Source organism: Orbicella faveolata, unplaced genomic scaffold (assembly GCF_042242905.1).
Source record: "Orbicella faveolata isolate gen_17 unplaced genomic scaffold, um_ofav_v1 contig_12, whole genome shotgun sequence".
NCBI lineage: Eukaryota > Metazoa > Cnidaria > Anthozoa > Scleractinia > Merulinidae > Orbicella > Orbicella faveolata.
In genome coordinates, this window is record NW_028301539.1 from 9,914,203 (window position 1) to 9,936,331 (window position 22,129).

General features: G+C 38.6%; 1 protein-coding gene and 2 pseudogenes across 2 annotated transcripts; 2 read left to right on the plus strand and 1 right to left on the minus strand.

Moving 5' to 3' along the window:
* Positions 1-6,722: 6,722 nt before the first annotated feature.
* On the minus strand, positions 6,723-9,475 carry LOC149116521 (uncharacterized; annotated as a pseudogene). Its single transcript, XR_016205748.1, has 4 exons — positions 9,257-9,475; positions 8,147-8,650; positions 7,561-7,591; positions 6,723-7,229 (listed from the first exon to the last, which is right to left on the minus strand). The product of XR_016205748.1 is annotated as an uncharacterized LOC149116521 (transcript).
* Positions 9,476-11,424: 1,949 nt separating this feature from the next.
* On the plus strand, positions 11,425-16,594 carry LOC110051410 (steroid 17-alpha-hydroxylase/17,20 lyase-like). Its single transcript, XM_020757443.2, has 3 exons — positions 11,425-12,067; positions 13,769-13,926; positions 15,384-16,594. The coding sequence occupies exons 1-3, from the start codon at positions 11,784-11,786 to the stop codon at positions 16,553-16,555; spliced, it is 1,614 nt and encodes a 537-aa protein (XP_020613102.2). The 5' UTR covers positions 11,425-11,783; the 3' UTR covers positions 16,556-16,594.
* Positions 16,595-18,845: 2,251 nt separating this feature from the next.
* On the plus strand, positions 18,846-19,976 carry LOC149116522 (uncharacterized; annotated as a pseudogene).
* Positions 19,977-22,129: the final 2,153 nt, after the last annotated feature.

Below are 22,129 nucleotides of genomic sequence, written 5' to 3' on the forward strand. Positions count from 1 at the left end.
AATGAACACGTTTCGTTTCACGTCAAATTTCTGCTATGAGCAACAGCAAAGGCACATTATTCTAACATGGATAGTGGGAGGAATCACTTAAGTTCCCAAAAATGCCATAAAATGTTTGGAACCTTCTATATTTTTTTCTGCGCTGGCGTATTCTTTTCATAGGTCTTTATGATTCATGGCCATTTCTTGAACATTCACTAAAACACAAAAGCCGCTTTTCTGCAGTTTTAACAAGACTTAACTAGCTAAGCATTTATGCAGCTTACTAATGAAGGAACCATGAATAACAAACAAATTTCCTATTTAAAATGAATATTTGCACTTTGAGACTGTTAATTGCAGAACATGACCCAGTGGATTTCATTTTCACATGGCCTTTGTTGTTTTAGAAATACTAAACAGACGACAGCTAATTAACTATGCATAGATTAGTGTCAAGTGGCCATTTTTTTTTTTTTGCAGGGGGTCCCCTTAACCTTAAGCGAATAAAGTATTTTGACTTACTGTTTCTGCCATAATCATTCACTCACCAAACCCAACATTTGTGGCGAGTTTAGGTCAGAAAAGGTAATTTTTGTTGTATCACCTTTTGCCTGGTCTTCTCATAGACACACTCTTAAAAAACAAAAGACAATTCGAAATTTGGAAAATAGTACCTGTCAATATGTGGTTGCCATGGAAACACCACGTGCCTTAAAAAAAGGAACTCATATCAAATTGTTCCCAGTACCTTTCAAATAAATCTGTAATGTGTACATTTGCAGCTCAGAATATGGAATGGGCCAAGGACAAATCCAGTTTTTTTTTTTTTTTTAACAAGCTTCGTGTTATTGCTGCGCTCAGTATCAGCGTTATCAATTCTACACTAACATGTAGAAGTAAGGAAGAATTAATAGGAACTGAGATGCGAATATGTAAATGTAGGTGTATGTGATGTGCACTTTTCATATCAGTAAATATTAATCAAATACATAAAAATATCTCAAAAATATAAGAGTTAAATGATTCATATTAACACCGGAATGTATGACAGAAGGCTAACACGACATTTCAGTTGAGTTCTGCCCGGTATAAAACTTTATTGACATACTTCACAGAGTATAAGTGTGCGTTTTGCCCTTTCTTGCAAAATATCCAAGTTCAGCTGTATTTAACTAGCAAAGTAATGCTTTTCTTTATGGACTTTCTGGCTGGCAGTTTTTATTATATTCTTCCCTTCATCAGAGTAAGCACCCATCCGCTATCTACCCCGCTAAAGGTGGATTCTATGGTGATTGCATAGAGACAAAATAATATATTTCTTCTTGATATTTTTTCTCTAATACCTCGGAAATTTGTAAAAATAGGAAAACGATCTCTGGTCAAAAATTTGTTTAAAACGAGCTTTCGACTACCAGTCTGTAGTCTTTAAGGAGTAATAGATAGAAAGCGCGAACGTTGAAATATATACTACGAAAAGAGTGAAAAAACAAAATTATAATAAAAACAATAGAAATGCTTGTGTGCGAGTAAAAAAATGCTAATGTGATTGACAAGGGAAATTTCCGTGTTAGAAAAACTTTGGAATCCTGGCACACAGCAATTACGAACCATGCTGACAATAATGCGAAACAATTACCAAGACAATATTCAATTTTATTTTGAACCTCACATTAGCATTTTTTACTCGCACACAAGCATTTCTATTGTTTTTATTATAATTTTGTTTTTTCACACTTTTCTTAGTATATATTTCAACGTTCGCGTTTTCTAGCTATTACTCTTTAAAGACTACAGACTGGTAGTCGAAAGCTCCTTTTAAAACAAATTTTTAACCAGAGATCGTTTTTCTATTTTTCCAAATGTGTTATCCTGGTTACTCATCTATTTTTAAACCTCGGAAATGTTAGGCAATTTTGCTTCCTTCAACATCGTGTATTGTTGTTACCCTCTGGCTTTACCTGGTGTTAGTATCGGTTAAGCGCGATAATTGCCCATGCTATGCTATCCTCTATGCACATGCGCTATCATAAGTAGCACCAGAATATTATACGTACGTAGAAAACGGGGAAGTTGGGCTATGCACCGAAATTGTCGATAAATAATGTTCGGAAAGGAACATATTAACTACAGCTATGTTCTTTTGCTTTCTAAATTCAAATAAAACTTCAGAATAAGCCGTCATACATATTTAGACAGTTTCAGGCTGATGATAATGAGAAAAGAAAAACAGACAATGATAGTTATAACGGTGCATTGTATTGATGAGGACTTCCCAGCTGTTCATGCAGACAAAGACCACTATCTATTTCGGACATTCGGAAAAACATTTCAGAATGTAAGCATTTAAGCTAGCATTTCAGGTGCAGGTGTCCGGATTGTATCCAGCATAATTAGTTTCTCATGCAGATTGCACGCAATTTCATCACAGTGGTGTTGGCTCAGTTTAAAATGGGACACTCTTCTCTGAAGTAGCGGGGCAATTATCAGACCTACCGTAGAATCCCGAAAGTAACGGCCCCGGTTACTTTCGGATTTCGCAGGCAAAAGGGGCCGCTACTTTGAGGTAGTTGTTACTTACAGGTAGCCGTAACTTTCGGATGTTTAAAAACGGTTGTACGTCATCAGTCGTTTCAGACAAAGCGGACGCGTAACACACAAAATTAAAAGTTTCGTTTATGTTTGTTCCTAACTACCCATAACCAAAGCAGACTGTATAAACAAATCAAAGAGCTCAGTACATGTGAGCCAAGTCGTGAATGTGGTATTATGTTATGGTGAGATGTGCGGTGTTATAGGCGAAAATTTAATTTTATTACAGTTAACACTATTACAGTCGAACCCTCCCTATTAAGTGGCACCCCATCAAGCGGCCATCCCCTATTAGGCGGCCAGTTATCAAAGTGCTGAAAGTATTGTTAGTAAAACACTGTAAATAAAACCTTTATTTAGTGGCCACTTCTATCAGAGCGGTCGCCTACTAGCTCAAACCTCGGTCAAGATTTTTTTATTAAAGTATTTATCATGTTTTCTTCTGCTTCCAGGGCTCGGAAAATTTTTGAATTGTTTTTTCCTTTGGGTTAGTAACTCTCAAGTTTTGCTTGCCCAGGACACTTCTCCGCTTGCGCGGGTTTTCAAACTCCCAAAACCCCAAAAGGAAGTCATTTACTGGCGTGTTGGAATGCAATAAACCCGTCTGACTTGTTTGCAGTCTTTTAGTGTTGAATACTTTGCTTGCTATTTCATGAATTACACGCTGATTATCTTGGCTTTTATACTAAAACGAAACCAATGTCTGAAGCCTCGAAGGTCGTGTTCGACGCCTTGAACATTAAACTGCATCTTGCCTAAGTTAACCCAACTAGCAAAAATCATTTTGAAGAGAAGCAAGTGAAGTTAAAAACAAGTAGAATTAAAAAGAATTCGGCTTCTCCACGTCAGTTTCCAGTTACACAGCTAAGGTGTCGAATTTGTAAAGCCGGCAAGTATATCCTTTTTCATTTGAGTTGAGCCTCCCGTAAGCGACCACCCAAAATGTCAAGCCTAGGCGGCTGCTTAAGGGAGGTGGTCGCTTACGAGAGCTTACACCATATTGGATCAAAATTTTGCCTCATTAGCATATGGTAACTGAAGAGACTTACCCCATGTTTTAAATGTTTTATTCGCGTGAAAAGTCAATTTCGATACTTCCCATTGAGAAATTTCCATCTCTTGTACTACCCAGGAATGCGATAATCAGTTACAACACCATATTATCCAATTTCCGCTCTATTATCTGTCAAGTGGTTACTTATGGAAGGTGAAAAACAAAAGAAAATTTCAAAATCTTAGTTCTAAAACTGGTCGCGGTCGCTTACGAGAGGTGTTCGCTTACAAGAGGTTCCAAATATAGTGATTTGACTCAGAAAATTTTGGTATTTTCGAAACCTGGTCGCTGAGGTCGCTTACGAGAAGTGGTCGCAACCAGAGGTTCCACTGTAGTTTCAGTCGAGTGAAAACGTCTTCGTTTGAATAATAATAATAATAATAATAATAATAATAATAATAATAATAAACTATTTCCCGTCAAAATCCAGAAACATGTTTTTTGATGACTTAATTGTCAATCTCATTTTAATAATATCAATGACACATTTTATTTCGGCGGCGCCCAAGTGTATTTCTATCAGAAAACTTATATGTTTTCCGTGAGAAGCCTGGGCTCTAACGCGCACTTCAGCACGAAGCATCACGCCATCACACGAGGGGTCGCGTGATGGCGCGCGAGATCTAAAGCTTGCAAAACTCACAACGAATGTGGCGGCGCGAGGCCTACTTCGTAAAACTCGGTTTCCGCTAAGTTTAGTGGGCCGTTTGTGATATAGCTTATTTTTACCTTCGAAAACATCCATCTTCAAGGCAATTTCAAAGGAAAAAAAAGAAACATTTTTTTAAACCGCTGTGCTGGAACGTAAACGAAAGTTGTGATGTTGATGTTTAAGGTCGCTGGTACCAGTTTTCTCCCGCGGGGAGTAGATCACCATCGTGCGTCACGCGTGGGAAACACGCACGATAGAGCCGCGAGATTTAAAACCCGAAAGACCAAAACAAATATGGCGGCGCGCGACTTTTTTCGCGCAAGGTCACTTTTGTACTGTTGGAGACGAAGTTCGCATATAAAGAAGGCTTTACCTGCTAGAACAACTTTCGTCAATTCTGTGTATTTAAGAAAAATTGTTTCGGGAATTCAATGTTTCCCAAATTTCAAAGGCAACTCGATCGATCGTGACAGCCACCCGGAGCGTATAAAGGACTCGCAAAACATAGCAAATCTACCCAGAATTTGTATAAAAACCCTACAGAGCAAGCCCAAGAGGTTGCATTTAACGACAACTACAACTGTAAATGATGTTTTAGCAGCAAACAAAACAAAACGCCTGTTTGGAGCCCGCTCGCCTGCGCGGGCACACGAAGCAGTCAGCGGTAGTCAAAACAGCTCATGAGCAACTGCTGATCTTATAAGTCTGGATTTTTGAATGCGTGCCTACGCGCGTGGGAATAACGGAACTCGTGAAGGCTTTTACATGAAAACAAGCCCGGTGATACCTTCTTTTTATTGTTTTAATATTATATTATTATTGAAAGGAAACGTCAGAAAAAAAAAAATAATAATAAAAATTCTACGGAAGGAAATTTGCACTTTGGGCAAATTGTCGTTTTTCTAAGTTTACAAGAAATCGGCTCTGTAAAATTATTTCAAAATTGTTGTGCATTTTCATTTTCTGATGCCAAAAGTTACTGATTAAAAAAAAACTCGGGGTCAGTGGGTTAATTTTTTAGTTATTAGTGACATAAGCGAAAAATCAGGTCTGAAAAATCCTTTTGGAATGTTGCCATGGTAACTGCTGACGACAAAATAACAGCTGGTTTAGGTCAAGTATAAATTATATAATCCAAACCTACAAAAATATTGCGGTGGCCCTGGTCTGCCTTTTTGTTCTATTCTTACAAAGTTAAGAGCCATCAAAAACCTGATAACTGGTACGAGCCACCTTAAGTTCGAAATTGAATCACAAATAACTCTTCCAGTTGTTCAGTCCTGTAGTCAGGCTCCTCCATCCGCATTGTGTTTGAGATCAGGATGGTTCTCTTTTAGTGACTTCTTTAAAGGGTTGCTACTATCGGGTAGGCCGTTGATTTCGGGCCTCAATAGGAAGGTAAAAAACGTTACTTTCGGGGAGCCGTTGTTTTCGGGGGGAGGGAGGGAGGCGTTACTTTCGGAATTCTACGGTATCCCACTTTTGCCGTGAATTCGTATTTTTGACTGTTCTGGCTTAAACAAAATGGAAAAGTGTTGAAGCAAGCCTAATAAGAAACAACCAAGGGGATAATTCAGGAATAATTCCATTACTTTGAGTGTCGAGCAAAAGCAAAAACCGTTAAAAAGCTCACCAACGTCACAGGCATATTTATGTTCTTAGAATGCTCCGAAGTTCAAGGCTTTCTTATCCTGGTCCCAAAAGATTTGGCTTTTTTATTCTGTTACTCACTCACCGACGCGTAATGAGTACTATAGGGGACAATATAGGACTAGGCCAATCAAAATCCAGGATTTAAGTCAAGTGATCAAGATGTTATCTCACATGCTAATTGGTAGAACAAGGCCAGGCAGAATGTAGGATTGTGGTTATTTGATCAATATCCGATCACCCCTTCATTTTATACTACTGTTATGTTTCAAGAACTTTTTTTGCATTGATGAGGGTTTTTTAACGTGATATAGCGTTGATACAGCGAGCCTCGGTGTTAATACATGCGTGTAAAACACTCACTCACTCCTATTCGAAGCAATGATCATTGCACTTGTTTTATGAAAGTTTTCTTCTTTCAAAACCACTGATGATAACTATAATGCTTATGCCGTCGCCATCAATATTTTATCTGCTACCCAGCAAAAGTCGATATTGCACGCGGGGAGACTTTGCGGAGGAAGGCCTAGGGGAACTGACTGTAAAAAATACAACTCCATTGAACTTTCAATGGGAGGGTTATTCCATGTTTTTTTTTTTGTTTGTTTGTTTTTCATTTAGTAGCTCGAGGTTGTCTATGGTCAGCAAATATGAGCAGTATACGAGACTCGAACTTCAAATCAAGGCTATTTGATATATTCGGGGCGAGTACCACATGAAAATTGTTTTCAGTTGAGAGAAAAGTGTGGCCGTGATCTATATTTTTACATATAAGAATAGGACAATTTGAAGGTCGAAAGTCAAAATATACTTCTTTTAATCATTCTGGTACAGTTGAGAGTTCAACCAAGTGAAAGATCTCCTAACCCCTGCAGTTCAATTAATTATTTGCTTCCTCATTCATTCTGGGACAACCTCGGTACTGGTACCATCTTTTCCTCGAATGACCAGCGTCTTTGTGTTGACGGTGTAAACTGTTCCATCGCTGTTGTCACAGATCCCAACCACCTGGTACACACTGACTTCATCCCCTGGTTTGACCGGTATGCGAGCTTGGTGACTCTCCTCCCGAGAGAAGGAGCTGGTGGAACTATAACTACAGTCAAATCCTGTGGTCTTAGAGTAACCGAGGTCAACCGAGACGATGCTCTTCAGGTTCGCTCAAACAATCGCAGATATGGAGTCGCTGCTGCTTCCACCGGCTGAGCTGGTTCGTGAGGATGTGGTCCCCTCAGTGATTGTAACCACCTTGGTGACTATTCCGTCACTCAGCTCGTTTCTTAACGTTGAAATACGGTCAAGCTGTTTAAATAATTCATATGTAGAAAATATATTCACATCAGAAGCCCTGAAACGACCAAGGCCTGTATAGAAAAAAAGCAAGTTAAAACGACTATTGTTTTGTTTGTTCTACTAGTCTAGTTTTTCTTGCCTGCAACGTTCAAAATGTTTAAATGATGCTGTTTTTAGTGGTCAATGCGCCTTGGTCTCACCTAGCTAGTTCACAGGCATGCCACTTAAACTGAAAGAAAGAAATGTATCCACGAAACATGCCATGTCTATACAGATCTCGAGTTCCTAGGCTCATATTACTATAAACAAAGGGCAGAGGGAATGGTAATAAATTCTTTACCTTATCCACTGGTTTGCAGTCAATCTTGCATCTAATCAAACAAAGGAAAAGTCTTACAGCATACATATTGGTACAGATTATTGATCGGCATGGACCTCATTTATCAATAAAATTTCTACCGGAAACAATTTTTGTCCACTAGTCTGAAGTTGTTACTTTGCTTCCTCAGTGTTGTTGAAGATAGTTGGAGAATTACAAAGTTAAATAAGCACTCCCCTCCCAGAGAAAAAATATGCTGGAGTAAACGTAAGATCATGGGCGCTTTCAATTCAATCAAAAAATCCGGAACTTTCAACACCGAGGCAAATTGTTTGACATTTTTTTAAAATTTCGAAAACTTCTTAGTTTCAAAAAGGTGTTCCATTCAACTGAAAATTCTGGAAATTCCAAGGGAAATATCAAATGGAACGTAAGTTCTATTCGCCACTGGAGAGCGCCCTATAGTTGTACTGAGCAATAATCAAAAGATCAATGAATGTTAGAAAAAAAAATAATAACAACAACAACAATAACAGCTACGACAAATCAAGAAAATAAAGAATAAAATAAAACACGTACACAATAAGACAGAAATCTATCAACATACATTGCTCTGTAAGAAGAAAACAAGTTGGCGCCCTTATCCAATCTGCCTTCAAGCCCATCAACCTCACAGCCATTGTAAACCTGCCCAGTTCCACAGAAGTTGTAGCAGTAACAGAAGTTGATCACCTTTTTGGTCTTCTCCTCGATCAAATGGCCAGTACAAGGCTCGAATTTGCGGTACAGGTCTCCACTCGTCCGATATGCTTGAGCCCAGGAATCGAAAGTGGCTCCTTCGGCACTGCATTCGCTTTGCAAATCTCTAAGCGTCTTCGCAATCTTGTAACTGCATGTCTTTTCATGCGATGTGAATGGGTTCGACGCCCGGAAAAAGGCAGACGAGAAAGCTTTACAGGAACCTCCCACTTTCACGGCAGCGCGGCATTCGCTATTGCCACCGCATCTTTCATAATAACCGTCGTCATAACCCGACATCCAGCAGAAGTTTGAGAATCCAGAGCCAGAACTGCTTCGGCAGCCCTCCATTGCGCAATAGCCATCCACGCAGCTAGAAAATTATATACTTTTCAGTTATGTTATTGCATTTTCCTTTACATCACAGATTGTGCGGTTGAACAGCTTTTTACTGATAAGCATTACAACCAGAAAATTTACTTTGTTCTATAGAAACCAAAATTTATCATAATTTCAGCGTTTTTAATATTGATAATCAGCCCTGACCCTTTGCTATCCGTACTTTAGTATCACCCAACTAGTGGACTAATGCAAATCCTGCATTTTAATTGGCTACGCTACTAGAGGACTATTGGTAATAGCCCTCGAGTGGCGAAGTTGGCGCAATCGAGCGTGACGCTTTCTTTCGTTTTATTCCCAAATAAATATTTCTTCAACTTGCATTTGCTAACTTTATTATTGCCTTTTCTGTCCGACTAGTTGGGTGATACTAAAACAATTATACCCTTCGCCCTCAATAACTTGTTTGCTTTAGGATTCGTTTTTGTACTTATGGAATGTAGAATTAATAATAATAATAATAATAATAATAATAATAATAATGATAATAAACAGTTCCCTTCGTGTATGTGGTGTTCTAGCATGAACAAAAACAAAAACAATGAAAAGAAGAGAAAATGCATTTTATGATTAAACTTACCCTGATCGCATGCATGCAACGAAAGGCAAAAAGAATTGAATGGTCGAAAGAAGGAAAACAGCAGTCATGACCGTGTGCAAAGTCCCCAGTTGTGTGTTCCTCCTTTTTCTACCTGTTAAAAAACAAAATATAGATTACTACATAAATGTGTCGAGTGCAAATCAGAACGTACATGATTCATATGGGTATTGCAAGTGTTTACAATATTTTTGCCTTTCGAGCTTAGTTACTCTCATATTAAAACCTCCCTTAGATTTCATGTAACACGAATATGGTTTACATTACATTTTCTTACCACATATTGCAATTCCATGTAGTAAAGGTGCAGCAGCCATTTGACTACTCACGCAGTACTTAGCTTGATTTTTCCATAAAGCGCCCATGGACGCTTACTTAAAAATGGACCGCTGTAATCCAGCATTACTAGGGCTTAATTACAATTGTTGTTTTTTTATTATCGTCAGTTAAGTGGTGAAAGTAATTTTTGTGGTCTTGAACAGATTGACCTATACCGAGTGCTCACTAAGAGTGCTCACTAAAATCTGCTTGTAACGTTTCTGAAAAACTTGTAACGGCGCATGTTGCATGTGTATTGCATACTATTCATCCCACTTTAGGCTAAATCCTAAATACCAGAAATTAGCTAATAAAGGAGATAACTTAACCGAGGCACACGTACTATAGCATGTAACTCTACCAAACTGGACTAACTATGAAGTGTGAGATTTTTCATATACTTACCAACCGGAGAGGAAGACAAAACTTTCAATGAAACTTGTAATGGCTCTTTGTTTATGCCGCAGGATAAAATGCCGCAGTTAACATGTTTGCTGAACAATTTTATAATCCCTGCTGTCTTATATGTGTATCTACAAAATGCGTCATCTTTTGCAGGTGTTAGACATTATTACGAACTGGGTGCGCAGCTGAATGTAAAGTTAATCTAGCGTTCTGCGGCTGTCGATATAAGCTGCCTTTCGAAGTTACGATGAGCTGGATTCTTGACGTAAGAAAGTTCTGACAGTATTATATAAGCTCTCGAGACTAGCAAATAAAGCTTTACAAAGTAATTTCACAAGACAGATTATAAATCAGAATCAATCCGATATTTAATCCCTCGTCTCAATATATTACATACTTACTGAAATAACCTGTTGAAATTGTGGCCAACAAAACAACATAGATAAACGTGTCAACCTGGGTTTTTGTTCTTTGGTGTAAAACAACTTTTTATTGCACGCGTAACGGAAAAGCACGTATGAATTTGGACCCTTTCTGCCCAAACTGACAGCGTACCGTTTGTTTATACAGGATACAAAATGTTTATTTGATTCTATTCCTAGCTATTTAGGTAAACAATGATAGCAACGACACAGAGAAAGATTTTCTATAAACCCACCTTTCTTTCGTTTACAATTTTTTTTCATTAACTATGACCCAAGGTAAGAAGATGTGATGACTATAGTATTTCTATCTGTTTGAGTGAAAGAAGAACTATAAATTCACGTGAGCGTGCGATGATTTTGCACGATCAGACATAGCTTCTCCCAGAAGGCTGCTCGCACCAAGTCCCTCTCTTCAATTTCGCTCGCCGTGTTTGCGCTCCGCCACAAACTTACCGAACTGCTGGAAGAGGGTAATCAAATTGCGCCTCTCCATGCCTTTTGGAACATAGAGTCAGTATAAAAATCAAGTCTGCGTCTGAGTTCTGTTACGTCATGAAATGGATAATCAGAGAAAACAAGACGTAATTCTCAAGTAGATCACAGCTAAATATTCACCTGCGCAGCAAGAAATGGGTAATACAGAATAAAATGAGGGAAATATACTAATAATAAAAGGTTTCGTATAACACTTTAGAGGGAAAATAAGCGATATGAAAAGTGAACGACATTTCGATGACTCCATCTCATCATTATCAAGTTCGAAATACATGATAGAATTGAATAAATATAAATAATAAAAATAGTGTGAAAATAATTAGGGAATTAAAAGGGTGCTAAAGTATTCCGTTGTTATTTAAAGGGTTTGGCGCGAACTGAATCTGACTGCGTGTTAAGTTTTGGTTTAATGTTCCTGATGAACAGCATCTCCGTAGATCAAGCAGTCAAACTTTGTGCGGCATTTCTTTAAAACTTTAAATTGGTCTTGTAGATTAGTTGCTTGCAACTTGTGTTCTTCTTTCAGGTGTTTACCAATAGCAGAATGTTTATGTTTGGCGATGCGTTGAAAGATATGTCGGGATGTACATCCAACATATAAGCCACACTCGTCACGTTATAAATGGTTCAGTTCGCGTCTTATTTAATCCGCGGTTGCAACTGCAATTGTCAACCATTTCACCTGTAAATATGGATCCGGAATCGTCTTACTAGAGTATGTTGCGTCCGCAGATGATGTTCACATAAAATATTTTCATCGCCGACAACCGCCGACAACTGCCAGCTTGCCTGTGAAGTTGAACTCGGCTCAACTTCGCAGGCAAGCCGGCGGTCAATGCCTGGGACAGATTATGATTCGGCAATAAATGTACACGTATGCCGTAACGGTGTCCCAGGTATGTCGGCGGCATATGAGAACCAGGCTTAACCGCGCGCTTGCGATGTTGGCAAAGATGGCTTCCGTCACGGAATATTTCAGCTTTGGAAATATACTTCTTGTCATACTGATGGCGTTCATGGCGTACCAGATGATCGAGTTGTACCAGTTCAGAGATATGCCGCCTGGCCCACGATTCACCAATCTCCCGCTGATCGGAAACCTTTTCAGTTTCAACTTTGATGGCGAGATCTTTCAAGATGTAGTTGCAAGGTAGGTTAGTTATCCTTTCAAAATGATAATTGCATGAGCCTTGTGAGCGACCTGTTTATTCGTTCTTCTTTGTAGTCCACTTCGTGATTTGAATTGATGCTTTTAATGTTTCTTTCGAAACTCCAGTTGCTGCGCTACAGTTAATATCAAGATCTATCGGAAGTTCTACTGTTAACGTGATGAATGGTAAATGCGAGACTTTGCCATGAGGCGAGACAAGCGGTTTTGTTTGCGAGCCCGAGACATTTTCACTTATTCAATTACGAACCGAGACTTTAAAGAGTTTAAAATGCGAGCTCGAGACGTTCAGCTCGAAGAAGTTCGGATTTCACTTATAAAACTGAATAACAAACAAATCATTGCTTCGAGACTTTCTCAGTCTTGCAAAAAATCGAGACTGCAAGATGTACATAACCGCTCAATAAACGAGATTACGAGACCCGTGAAGTTGTTAGTGAATATTCAACGATAACAGCAGGGTTGGCGAATGGTCCTTCAAAAAGTATGCAAAATTTTCGTCTGACTAGCAATCACTGATCAAAATGCTCTGCCGCGTGACACTAACAAATGATAGATGCTCAGCAAGATATTGTGTCCTGAGTATCATTATTTGACCTCGCAGACAAATTTCTTGCTTGAAGTGCTCGAAATAGCCATGTTAGCTAAGATAACTTAATTAGGATCTTTTCTCTAAATTATAATCACACAACGTGTTGCTAAATTGAACGACGCAACTTGAATATATCAACGACCGTCATCCAAAGTTTTAACTTCAATTTAAAAATTTCATGTTCTGTGATTTCAACATTTGGATAAAATAGTCACACTGCAAAAACGTTTGATGTTATGAAAGTTATTTTCTAAAGTTTAATTTCTTTCTGCAGTCTCATGCCCTCAGGGAATTAAAATATCCTTTTAAAATTTGCAATACCATTGGTCACGGTTTATTAAATTTCATCGTTCAAAGACAGTCTGTCAAATCCAACTCCGATAAAAGATCTCGACGGCCCTATATGCAGGTCCAAACTAATGCGGTTGTAAACGCATACTTTTTGATGCGTTTTCGCCTGTTGTCCACAACAAAACGCCCGGATTAAAACGGTGAATGAAAACCCGTTAGCGGGGAAAGGTGAAATCAAATTAAAACGAAAAGGCTAGTGTGGGCGAAAACATTTTCTTCATTTTGGCATAGGAAAACTGATACGTTTAAAAGCCGCACGTCTGGGCCTAAGTTTTTTTGTCTTAACATAATTACAATCTGCAATCTTACGCCGTAAACGACCCGAGTCCCGTTAGACGGGCCTCAATAGAAATAGCGAGTTAAAGTTGAATAATCAAATCAGCCTTTAATAGCGAACCATTTCAGTCAACTCTTTTTATAGGACACCCTACGGACCGTCATTTGGTGTCCTTAATTGCGAGAGTTCGCACTAACGACTCGCGAGGTGTCAGATATGCCGCTATGCTCTTCAAGATTCCCATTTTTTTTTTATTTTTTTTTTGTTAATTTTTAGTAAAGATTTACTACAATGGTGCACAAAATAGTAAATATTCCATTGAATCTTTCGGAATTGGTGTAACGAGGGTTTTAGTGTCTAAAATTTCTCAGATCCATGCCCCAAATAAACCATTCCGTGCACTAAATTTGACCAAGAGACGATGGTCTTTTAATTTGACTCCTTGGTGTTTATTTCCTTGCAGCCTGAGAAGTAAATACGGACGACTATTCTCCCTGAAACTCGGAAGCTACAAGCTTGTTGTCGCTTGCTCATCGGGGGCCGTCAGGGAGGTTTTGGTAACGAGATCAGCCAAATTCTGTGGTAGACCTAAGACACACGCCTTGGAAGTGTTGAGCAAAGGTAAGTTATGCCCACTCTTATTTCTTGCAAAGCGCGCGGAGCCTCACGCTAAAAGTTAGACACAATTTTACTATGTCAAGAGCTCAAACAGGAACAGGAGTATTCTTTGCATGCATGGTGGTAACTTGGTGGAGACACTGGCCCTTTTGATCACAGGCGACCCAAGCTCTCTCTGCGAGGAGTTTTTTTTTTTTTTTTTCCTTTACTTTTAAAGCGAACGTTCAGCGTAACGTGCAATATGGCATGTACTATTACATAACGACCGAATTTGACCACGCGAAACGTGACTCTGGCCTTAAAGCATATGGAGGTGTTGTGTTACAACGGTTTGAATTTATAAAGGTTTGTATGGGAATGCAACTGTTTTGCTTGAAAAGTCAATTATTCTTATATTTTGTGAATAAAATCTACTTACCCTGTTGCTGTGTTGTATTCTTTGTTTGCCAGCTGCTCAGGCCGATCTAACGCGATTTCGGCGAGTTATCGCTCTGTGGGTCTCCACTATAAAAGAAAGACAAGTCCGGACACTGATTTCTGTAGTGCCCGCCGCTCGAAGCGAATAAATCCACTGAAAATAACGTTAACCCTGCTGGCTCAATTCCTCCGTAGAATCGAGAAAGAGATGTTGAAGTTCCATGGCAGTTCACTCGCTGCGCAATTACGTCCACAACGCCTTCGCTACGAAACATTTATTTCGAGATTGCTTCGCTCCCAAATTCGAAAAACAGCCGCTTCACAAAAGTTAGGACACTTTCGCGGTTCGCATAGTACGTCGGATAACTATAATTAGCCCAACCTGGGGTAGTCAGTAACGATTTGTCAACACGCTAACCAAAATGCTCCCCGGGTACCCTCGTGGTTTATTTGACAAACCCACCAAGAGGCGCATTGTTACCATCGGCCAATCAAAATCAAGTTGAGTCGTGTTTACAAAAGAAAGATCTCACAAACTCAGAGGAAACCCATTGCATCCAGTCAGCAATTATTCAGCTTATTCTTTTCAGAATTTTCAAAAAAAAAAAAAAAAACTCCTCGCAGAGAGAGCTTGGGTCGCCTGTGTTTTGATCCGTGGATCTAAGATTCGATAAGTCTACTGTTGCCTTAAGAATCTGAAAAAGACAATATTTTGAGAACATTAGAACGCCTATATAATGGCCCCTTGGTTATAAGATTTCACTTACAGGGTACATAAACGTTGCAGTGATTTTTCAACAATCCACGGAAAAGAGAAGGGGTTATACCTAAGTGGGCAAAACATTCCCCACAATTGGACGAAACGGAAGAAATTAAAACATGCGAGAAAGGAAAAGTGAAACTGCGACCTCAACGATCTACGATAAACTGCAACAAACCAGTGGTTGGAAGTAGTAAACATTTTTTTGCTCATGCTGTCTTGTAACTGGTAAGATAGTTGTACTCAAATTAATTCGCTATTTATTTCTTTTATTCCGTGTAAGGTTACAAGGACGTAGCTTTCAGCGATGGTTGGACTTGGAAATACCACAAACGTATTCTGGTCTCTACTTTAAGGCAACACCTCACCAACACACCTTTAATCGAGGAACGCGTGACTCAAGCAGCTGGAAAACTGTTGCAGTTGTTTGACGAACAAGAAGAGAATAGTTTTGATCCCGCTCAACTCTTGAATCAGAGTATCGTAGAAGTATTAGGAAGAATAATATTCGGCAATTACTGGGATATTACCAACCCTAACATTGACAAATTGATCTATTTGAACGAGCTCGGATTGAAAAGTTACAAGGATTTTCAAGTCGTCATGTTTCTCGATTTCTTTCCAGTGGCCAAATACTTTCCCGTGAAGTCCCATAAGAAAATATTTGGCACATTTCTTTCCACTCTTGAGATTATTCGCCTGAAGCTGAGAGAAAGAACACTAACATTTGATCCTCAGAAACCTGCTGGTAATTTAATGGAGGCTTTATTGCTCTCACAGAGAGAAGCCATCGAGGAAAACAAAGAAGAGGAGATTTCTGTATTGTCTGAAGATCATCTCGTAGGCGCTATACAAAACATGTTTACTGCTGGTTACGAGACAACCGCCCATGGGCTGGCATTCACTCTTGGCTATCTGGTACAGCACCCTAAATATCAGATTGATATCCAACAGCAACTGGATGACGTCGTTGGTCGACACCGAATGCCACTCTTGGATGATCGTCTTGGGCTCCCACTGATCAATGCTACCATCATGGAAAGCCTGAGGTTAGGAAACGTCGTACCACAAGCCTTGCCTCACCGAGTGGTAGAAGACACCTCACTAAGTGGTTACCGTGTTCCTAAAGATACCATTGTTTATCCTGATACCGAAGCTGTGCATCTTGACTCAGAATGCTGGGAGAACCCAAAGGTTTTCAACCCGTACCGTCACATTGACAAAGAAGGCAACTTGATCACCAATCAAGGCAACTTTTATCCCTTTGGCGCAGGACGCCGCGTTTGCCCGGGAGAGGCTCTGGCTAAACTGGAAATGTTTGTGTTCCTATCATGGATGCTGAGCAAGTTTACGTTTCTTCCAGAAGAAGGACAAGAGCCTCCTGAAATAAAGCATCGAAGGGCTATCACTCAGTACCCTGCACCCTTCAAGATAAGAGCGATAAAGAGAAATTAGAGTAATCACACGGATTTAACAGTTGCAAAATGTTTTGTGCTTATCGAGCTCCTCTCAAGTTAAAAGCGATTTAAAATAACAATGATAATAATAAAAAGCATATACTTCGAAAAGTTCGTGAAAAAAGTTTCTGTTTTGTTTGGTTTTTGTTGTTGTTGTTGTTGTTGTTGTTTTTTTCCCTGATTTTAAAGCAGCAAGTGTGATGTTGGCCAAGGTACCTGATGGCTTTCAAGTTAATAATGATGTAGTATCATAGCTAAACTAAATGGATGGTATTTGTGTTATACTATGTAGTAGTGCATGACAGTGATTACCGAACACCTTTGGTATATATATACGTTTCAACAGAGTGACATAGTTAGTGTAAACAAAATATTTAGAGCTGATCAGAGAGGAAAAGCTCTAGCTATTGAGATGCCTGTATAGCGCACTAGATGTGTAAATGTAAATTTCGTCTTAGCAGAAAGTGGCTGCAGTGGGGCACAGGAGGCCCTTGCAGAAAAATTAGAGGTCAAATGAAAATGGCATTTGTAAACGTTCTGCTGTCTTGCAACTTCAGCTACATGGTCATCTGGTGCGGAGTAGGAAGTTGAATATATCCTGAAGAGATGTGGAAAGGCCGACAATAAATTTCTTGGTTCCAGATGCTGCACAAGTTGATCATGTATAGAATTCAAAATATTAATGGTCGCAATAAAGTAAGGAAGCCAGCTAAAGCAGATACTTTTTATTCGTCCTGTAACTTGATGGGAGGATCCTATATGGGAGGGTAGGGGGGGGGGGGGGGGAGGGGGAAGGAGGCTTATATAGAAGCCACTTGGTTAAAATTTCTGCACTCACTCGAAGCAAACATTATCTTATCAATAACTTTCCATAATTTTAGATAAAGTAGGCTTTTTTATATTTAGTTGATGTACATGTAAAGAAATAGACTCGCGGCTATCAAAATACTTCCCTATTGACATAGATGGTCTCCGAAACTCAAGGACTAAAGCAAATTGAATTACGACAGTGAAATTGAGAAATAGAAAACATGTACGCACCGTGTTTCTATCGTGTTATAGAGACACGAGTGAAAGTTTGGGAGAAAGAGAAATGCTAAGGGAAGGCGAGTGTTTCCACAGCTTTTTCTAGTTCTCCCAAACTTCCACGAGTGTGTTTCTATAACCGATAGTAACACGGAGAACATGTTTTCTACTTCTTTTAGAAAAATCCGCGACGAAAAAACGAGAAGCAACTTGTTTACTTTGCTCGCGCTAGTTCTGTGTTTCTTATCAAGTCATAGAAACGCGATTTTAAACAAATCAGCGCACTTATTTTCTTCGGGCTCTTTTCTAAACATTAATAAAACAGTTTACATGGTCCATTGTGTCCCGTCGAGATTCTATTATTTGTTGGTACGGTGAGTTTTCAAATGGAACTACACTGCTCAGCTGGAATTAAGGACACAATTGGTTCTAGGTATATCTATATGCTTCTGAATATTTTCCAGACCTCTAAACCAGACCTTTTAGAGTTTTTTTTTTTTTTTCCTTTTTTTTTTTTCTTACATTGATATTAAGATACCTTTTTTGTTAAATAATAATTTCACGAATTTAATTACAAGGGAGGTCTAGGAGTCGATCTAGGAGTATGAATCACTCTCACATCGTAGATTAAAAGTAATACTCTACGCCTGCTGATGTTTATTGGGCGTCTTTTAATTAAAAAAATAATATATATGAGATGACTCATTTATTTTAGTTAAAAAAATAATAATAATAATTTCTAATTTAATTGCACAGAATTCATTTTGCAAAACAGGAAGACGATCAACAGGAAAGGACAATTCATCAATAATCACCGAACAAATGATTCGATCTACATTAATTTGGGCTCAGCAAATGACTTTCATTTCAGTCCATTGATATTTGAATTCAAACGGAATGCAAAGACACACAATACAAGGTCCCAGATTATGTAACTTTTTCTGACTATTTCACAGGCGCGTGTAAAATGTAATATGAGAAAAAGGTTCATACGGAATTCTTAGAAATATAATCAGCTTTTTCTTTTCTTCTGGAATCTCGGCTGATCGTGATCAAACTTTGTCAAGTGATACCTTACGAAGTTTCCGAGCGCGCAAGAAATGGCCACATCAATTTCAGCGCAACATGCGATAAACGACGTTCCGTTTGCGGTTGAAATTCACGAGCAAGAAAATGCTAACGAAAAGCTGCGTAAAGGGTTTGATGAAAAATACAGTCCAGTACTTAGCCTGATGAAGTTGTTTGGAAAGTACTTTGGTTAAACCAGTGTAATACAAGTGGATTTTACTTTCGTTCAAAGCAGAAAGCAGATCGATATCCATCCTGCACAAATTTATTGCGTGGTAGCCATTTTTGGTTTCTGGCTTAATTTTGTTATGGCGTTCGTCGAGATCCTCATTAAACGAGATATATTTCTTTTCATCAAGTTGAGCCTCTTTTTTTATTTTTATCGCACTCAATAGCACGATATCCGTAAGCGTACTGCCTTTAACTGATAGGAGGAAATTTCGATTCGAAATGTTCCTTGCAAAGGTACTGGCGGTCATCAGGAGCGCTAATTTAGAGAGGGTGAAAGCTAAATCAAGAGAAGGTTTAATTGCATTTTTCTATCTCTTTCTAGCCACTGTAGTGACTGTCATAGTCCTTGAAGTATTGATAGACCTAATCTAGCAACTTTTGAGCCCTGGAATCATTGGTTTGGCTTGAGAATACTTCGCTCGATCTTCCTTATTATTGGTAATAGTGTGTGGTTTCTATCAGTTCTCTTTTTCTGTAACACGTGCCTTATACTTGTAGGATTTTGCAATAATTTACATAAAGGAATTTCATCATTTCATTCGACCTCAATGGACCTTGCAGCCTTAAAGATGGAGTATCGAAAACTATGTAGTGTTATTGAACTTGCAGACAAGCTCCTAGCACCTCTTCTGTTTGGAATGGTTTCAGTCAGGGCTGTCATTAAGTTTTGAAGCAGCCGTTGCATGTAAGTTATCACCCGTAGCAGTGAAATACGTGACCAACGGCCACACGTTCCGAAGGCCCGAAAGGGCCTGAGCATCTAGGGGGTCTGGGGGCATGCCCCCCAGAAATTTTTTGAACACGAAACCCCTGGAAATGCATTTTCCTGCTTTCTAGGGCATGAAAATGGCAATTTTCCTAATCAAAAATGCTGATAAAACAGAGTGATATGTTATAGTACATCATCAGCAAATAGTGAAATAACATCTTTGTTGCACTAACCTATGCAAGTGGTCCTTATTTTAGTACTGTTTGTTTTTCACAGTGCATAATTTCAAATTCAGGCACCTTAATTTACAGAGATCAAATGAACAAAGTTATAAAATATCTCCAACAGACTCGAGTGTTCCCTGTTTAAAAAAAAAATAAATAAATGACAGTCCATAGTCAGCAATATGGTTTGATGTTTGCTAGCAGTTATAATAATTCGTTATTATGGTCAAATGAATAAAACGGGAGTGAAACCGGAAATAAAAATTATTATATCATCTCTACCTTACCGAGCTATCTTACCGTTAGAGGAGCTCAAATAAGCTGGATCAGACAGTAAACATCTCTGTCCGTTACAGTGGTAATAAGAATGAAATGCTTTACAATTTCTAGACTCGGGAAAGTTTTCTTCCACTCTTTGTATCATAGTACTCGGTTCTACAGGCTGCCCATGTGCGGCTGAAGTACTTGCAGTACTTGAAGCTGGATCGTTGGTATTTGTCGACCGCCTCAACCGGCTGTTTTGTGAGCTTCCTCATTTCCATCGGTCCGTTGGGATTTTGAAAAAAATCTGTCGATCCCAGGCTGTTTTGACGTGGGTTCTTTTCTCTTATTCATATTAAAACATAACTTTCTCTACACACGCGCGGGACCAAACACGATCGATCAGCCTGGACAACACTCTACATCGGTCGGCGGAATTTCTCAAAAGGTAGGAGCAACGCATTGCGTAATAAGTTCTGGTGCTTAAAATGGCGTCAAAATGTAATTCACGGCGATAAAGCAAACTGAAAGTTCATCTCCAGAGTAAAATATAAATAGTAGAACCAAGGAGGCAAGACACCAAGAAACAGTTATGTTTATTTCAATAGGTAAATGTTTAAAAATAAATGAGGTAAGTGAAGCATGTTCGTACCATCAATCGACATCTTCACCCGTAACATCAAGTGAACTCAGCCGCAACAGGTGTTACGGGTTACGGCCCTTAATGACACCCCTGAAGTTTCCCTGTATATTCCTCTTCTTTGTTTTAGTTTTTATAGTATTATTCACTTCCCTGAAGAAAATTCGCTAGTGTTCTTGGCGAATAATTCCGTCTGGTTTCTGCTTGCCTTGCAACTGGTGTTTTAGGAGTTATCTCATTGTTTGGATCCAAAGTCAGTGAAAAGGTATAGCACGGAAATTTTGCAAAACATCAACAACAAACGAACAAAAACAAAAACAAAAACAAACAACAACAACAACAAACAAAAAGCAAACCAATATTCGCTTAAACAGTTCGCTTCGTTCATGTAAGTATCGTTAAGAGAATATATAAAATTTGCATTGTTGTATAGTGGCGTGAATAATGGACATTTAAATTTCACAAAAAAAAACTGTATAGTCTTATTAATTTTGCCTGAATTTATCCTTTTCATTCTCATTTCAGATGTACAGTTTCCAAAAGGTATTGCAAACTTTTTCAGTGGAAAGAGCTGAAGAAAGAAAGGTGACTATGACTATCATGGTATTATAACATGCTACGTATCGATCAATAACTACACCTATGAACGAAGTCAGAAAATCACTCCTTCCGTATTCTTTTTGTAGTACAAACTACGAAAAGGAATGCCAGTTAACACCACTCCTAGCAGTTACAAGATTGTTAAGTTAAGGTTGCTTTCTCATTCCGGTTAGTTATGTTTCTATTGGACCTTCAAGGTGATCCAAAGAGCATCTCTATTGGAGGACTGGCAGTCATCACTAAATCGATGTCCCTAACGGTAAGTTTACTTATTCATTTTTCCAGAATTAAAGATATTTTTTTTGGTTTTCTTCTTTTAACGCAATGTCAGTAACTATTATGATTTACACCACACTGTCAAAATACCATGGCGAAATACAAAGGAAAGAACGCAAAGAAAAAAAAAAAAAAAAAACCCGACGTAATTCAAAGTAAATCAGTTTTAGTTGATTCGGGCTATGAGAATAATTGATAAACATTATTGATAACAACTTGGAAAAAAACACAACTTTCGTCTGTTATTGAGAATAGGCATTTTTAATTCCAGAAGTCTAAAGTCTGATGATTACATTAATCAGTAAATTTTATACTTGTATATTTCTATTTTTTGTTATTTATTACGTGAAAAAATGAAGCAATTCTTTGAAAGACAGTTTCTTTGCCTATAAAGGTTAAGAGCTAATAATCATAGCAGTGGCGCTGGAGGAAACTTTGAGCCTCTTACATTAACTGTGAATTTAGAAATTTACTCGCTTCCTAGATACAACAAAACACAGAGACCTCTTTACAAAGAGGTCTTTTTTTTCTAAGAAT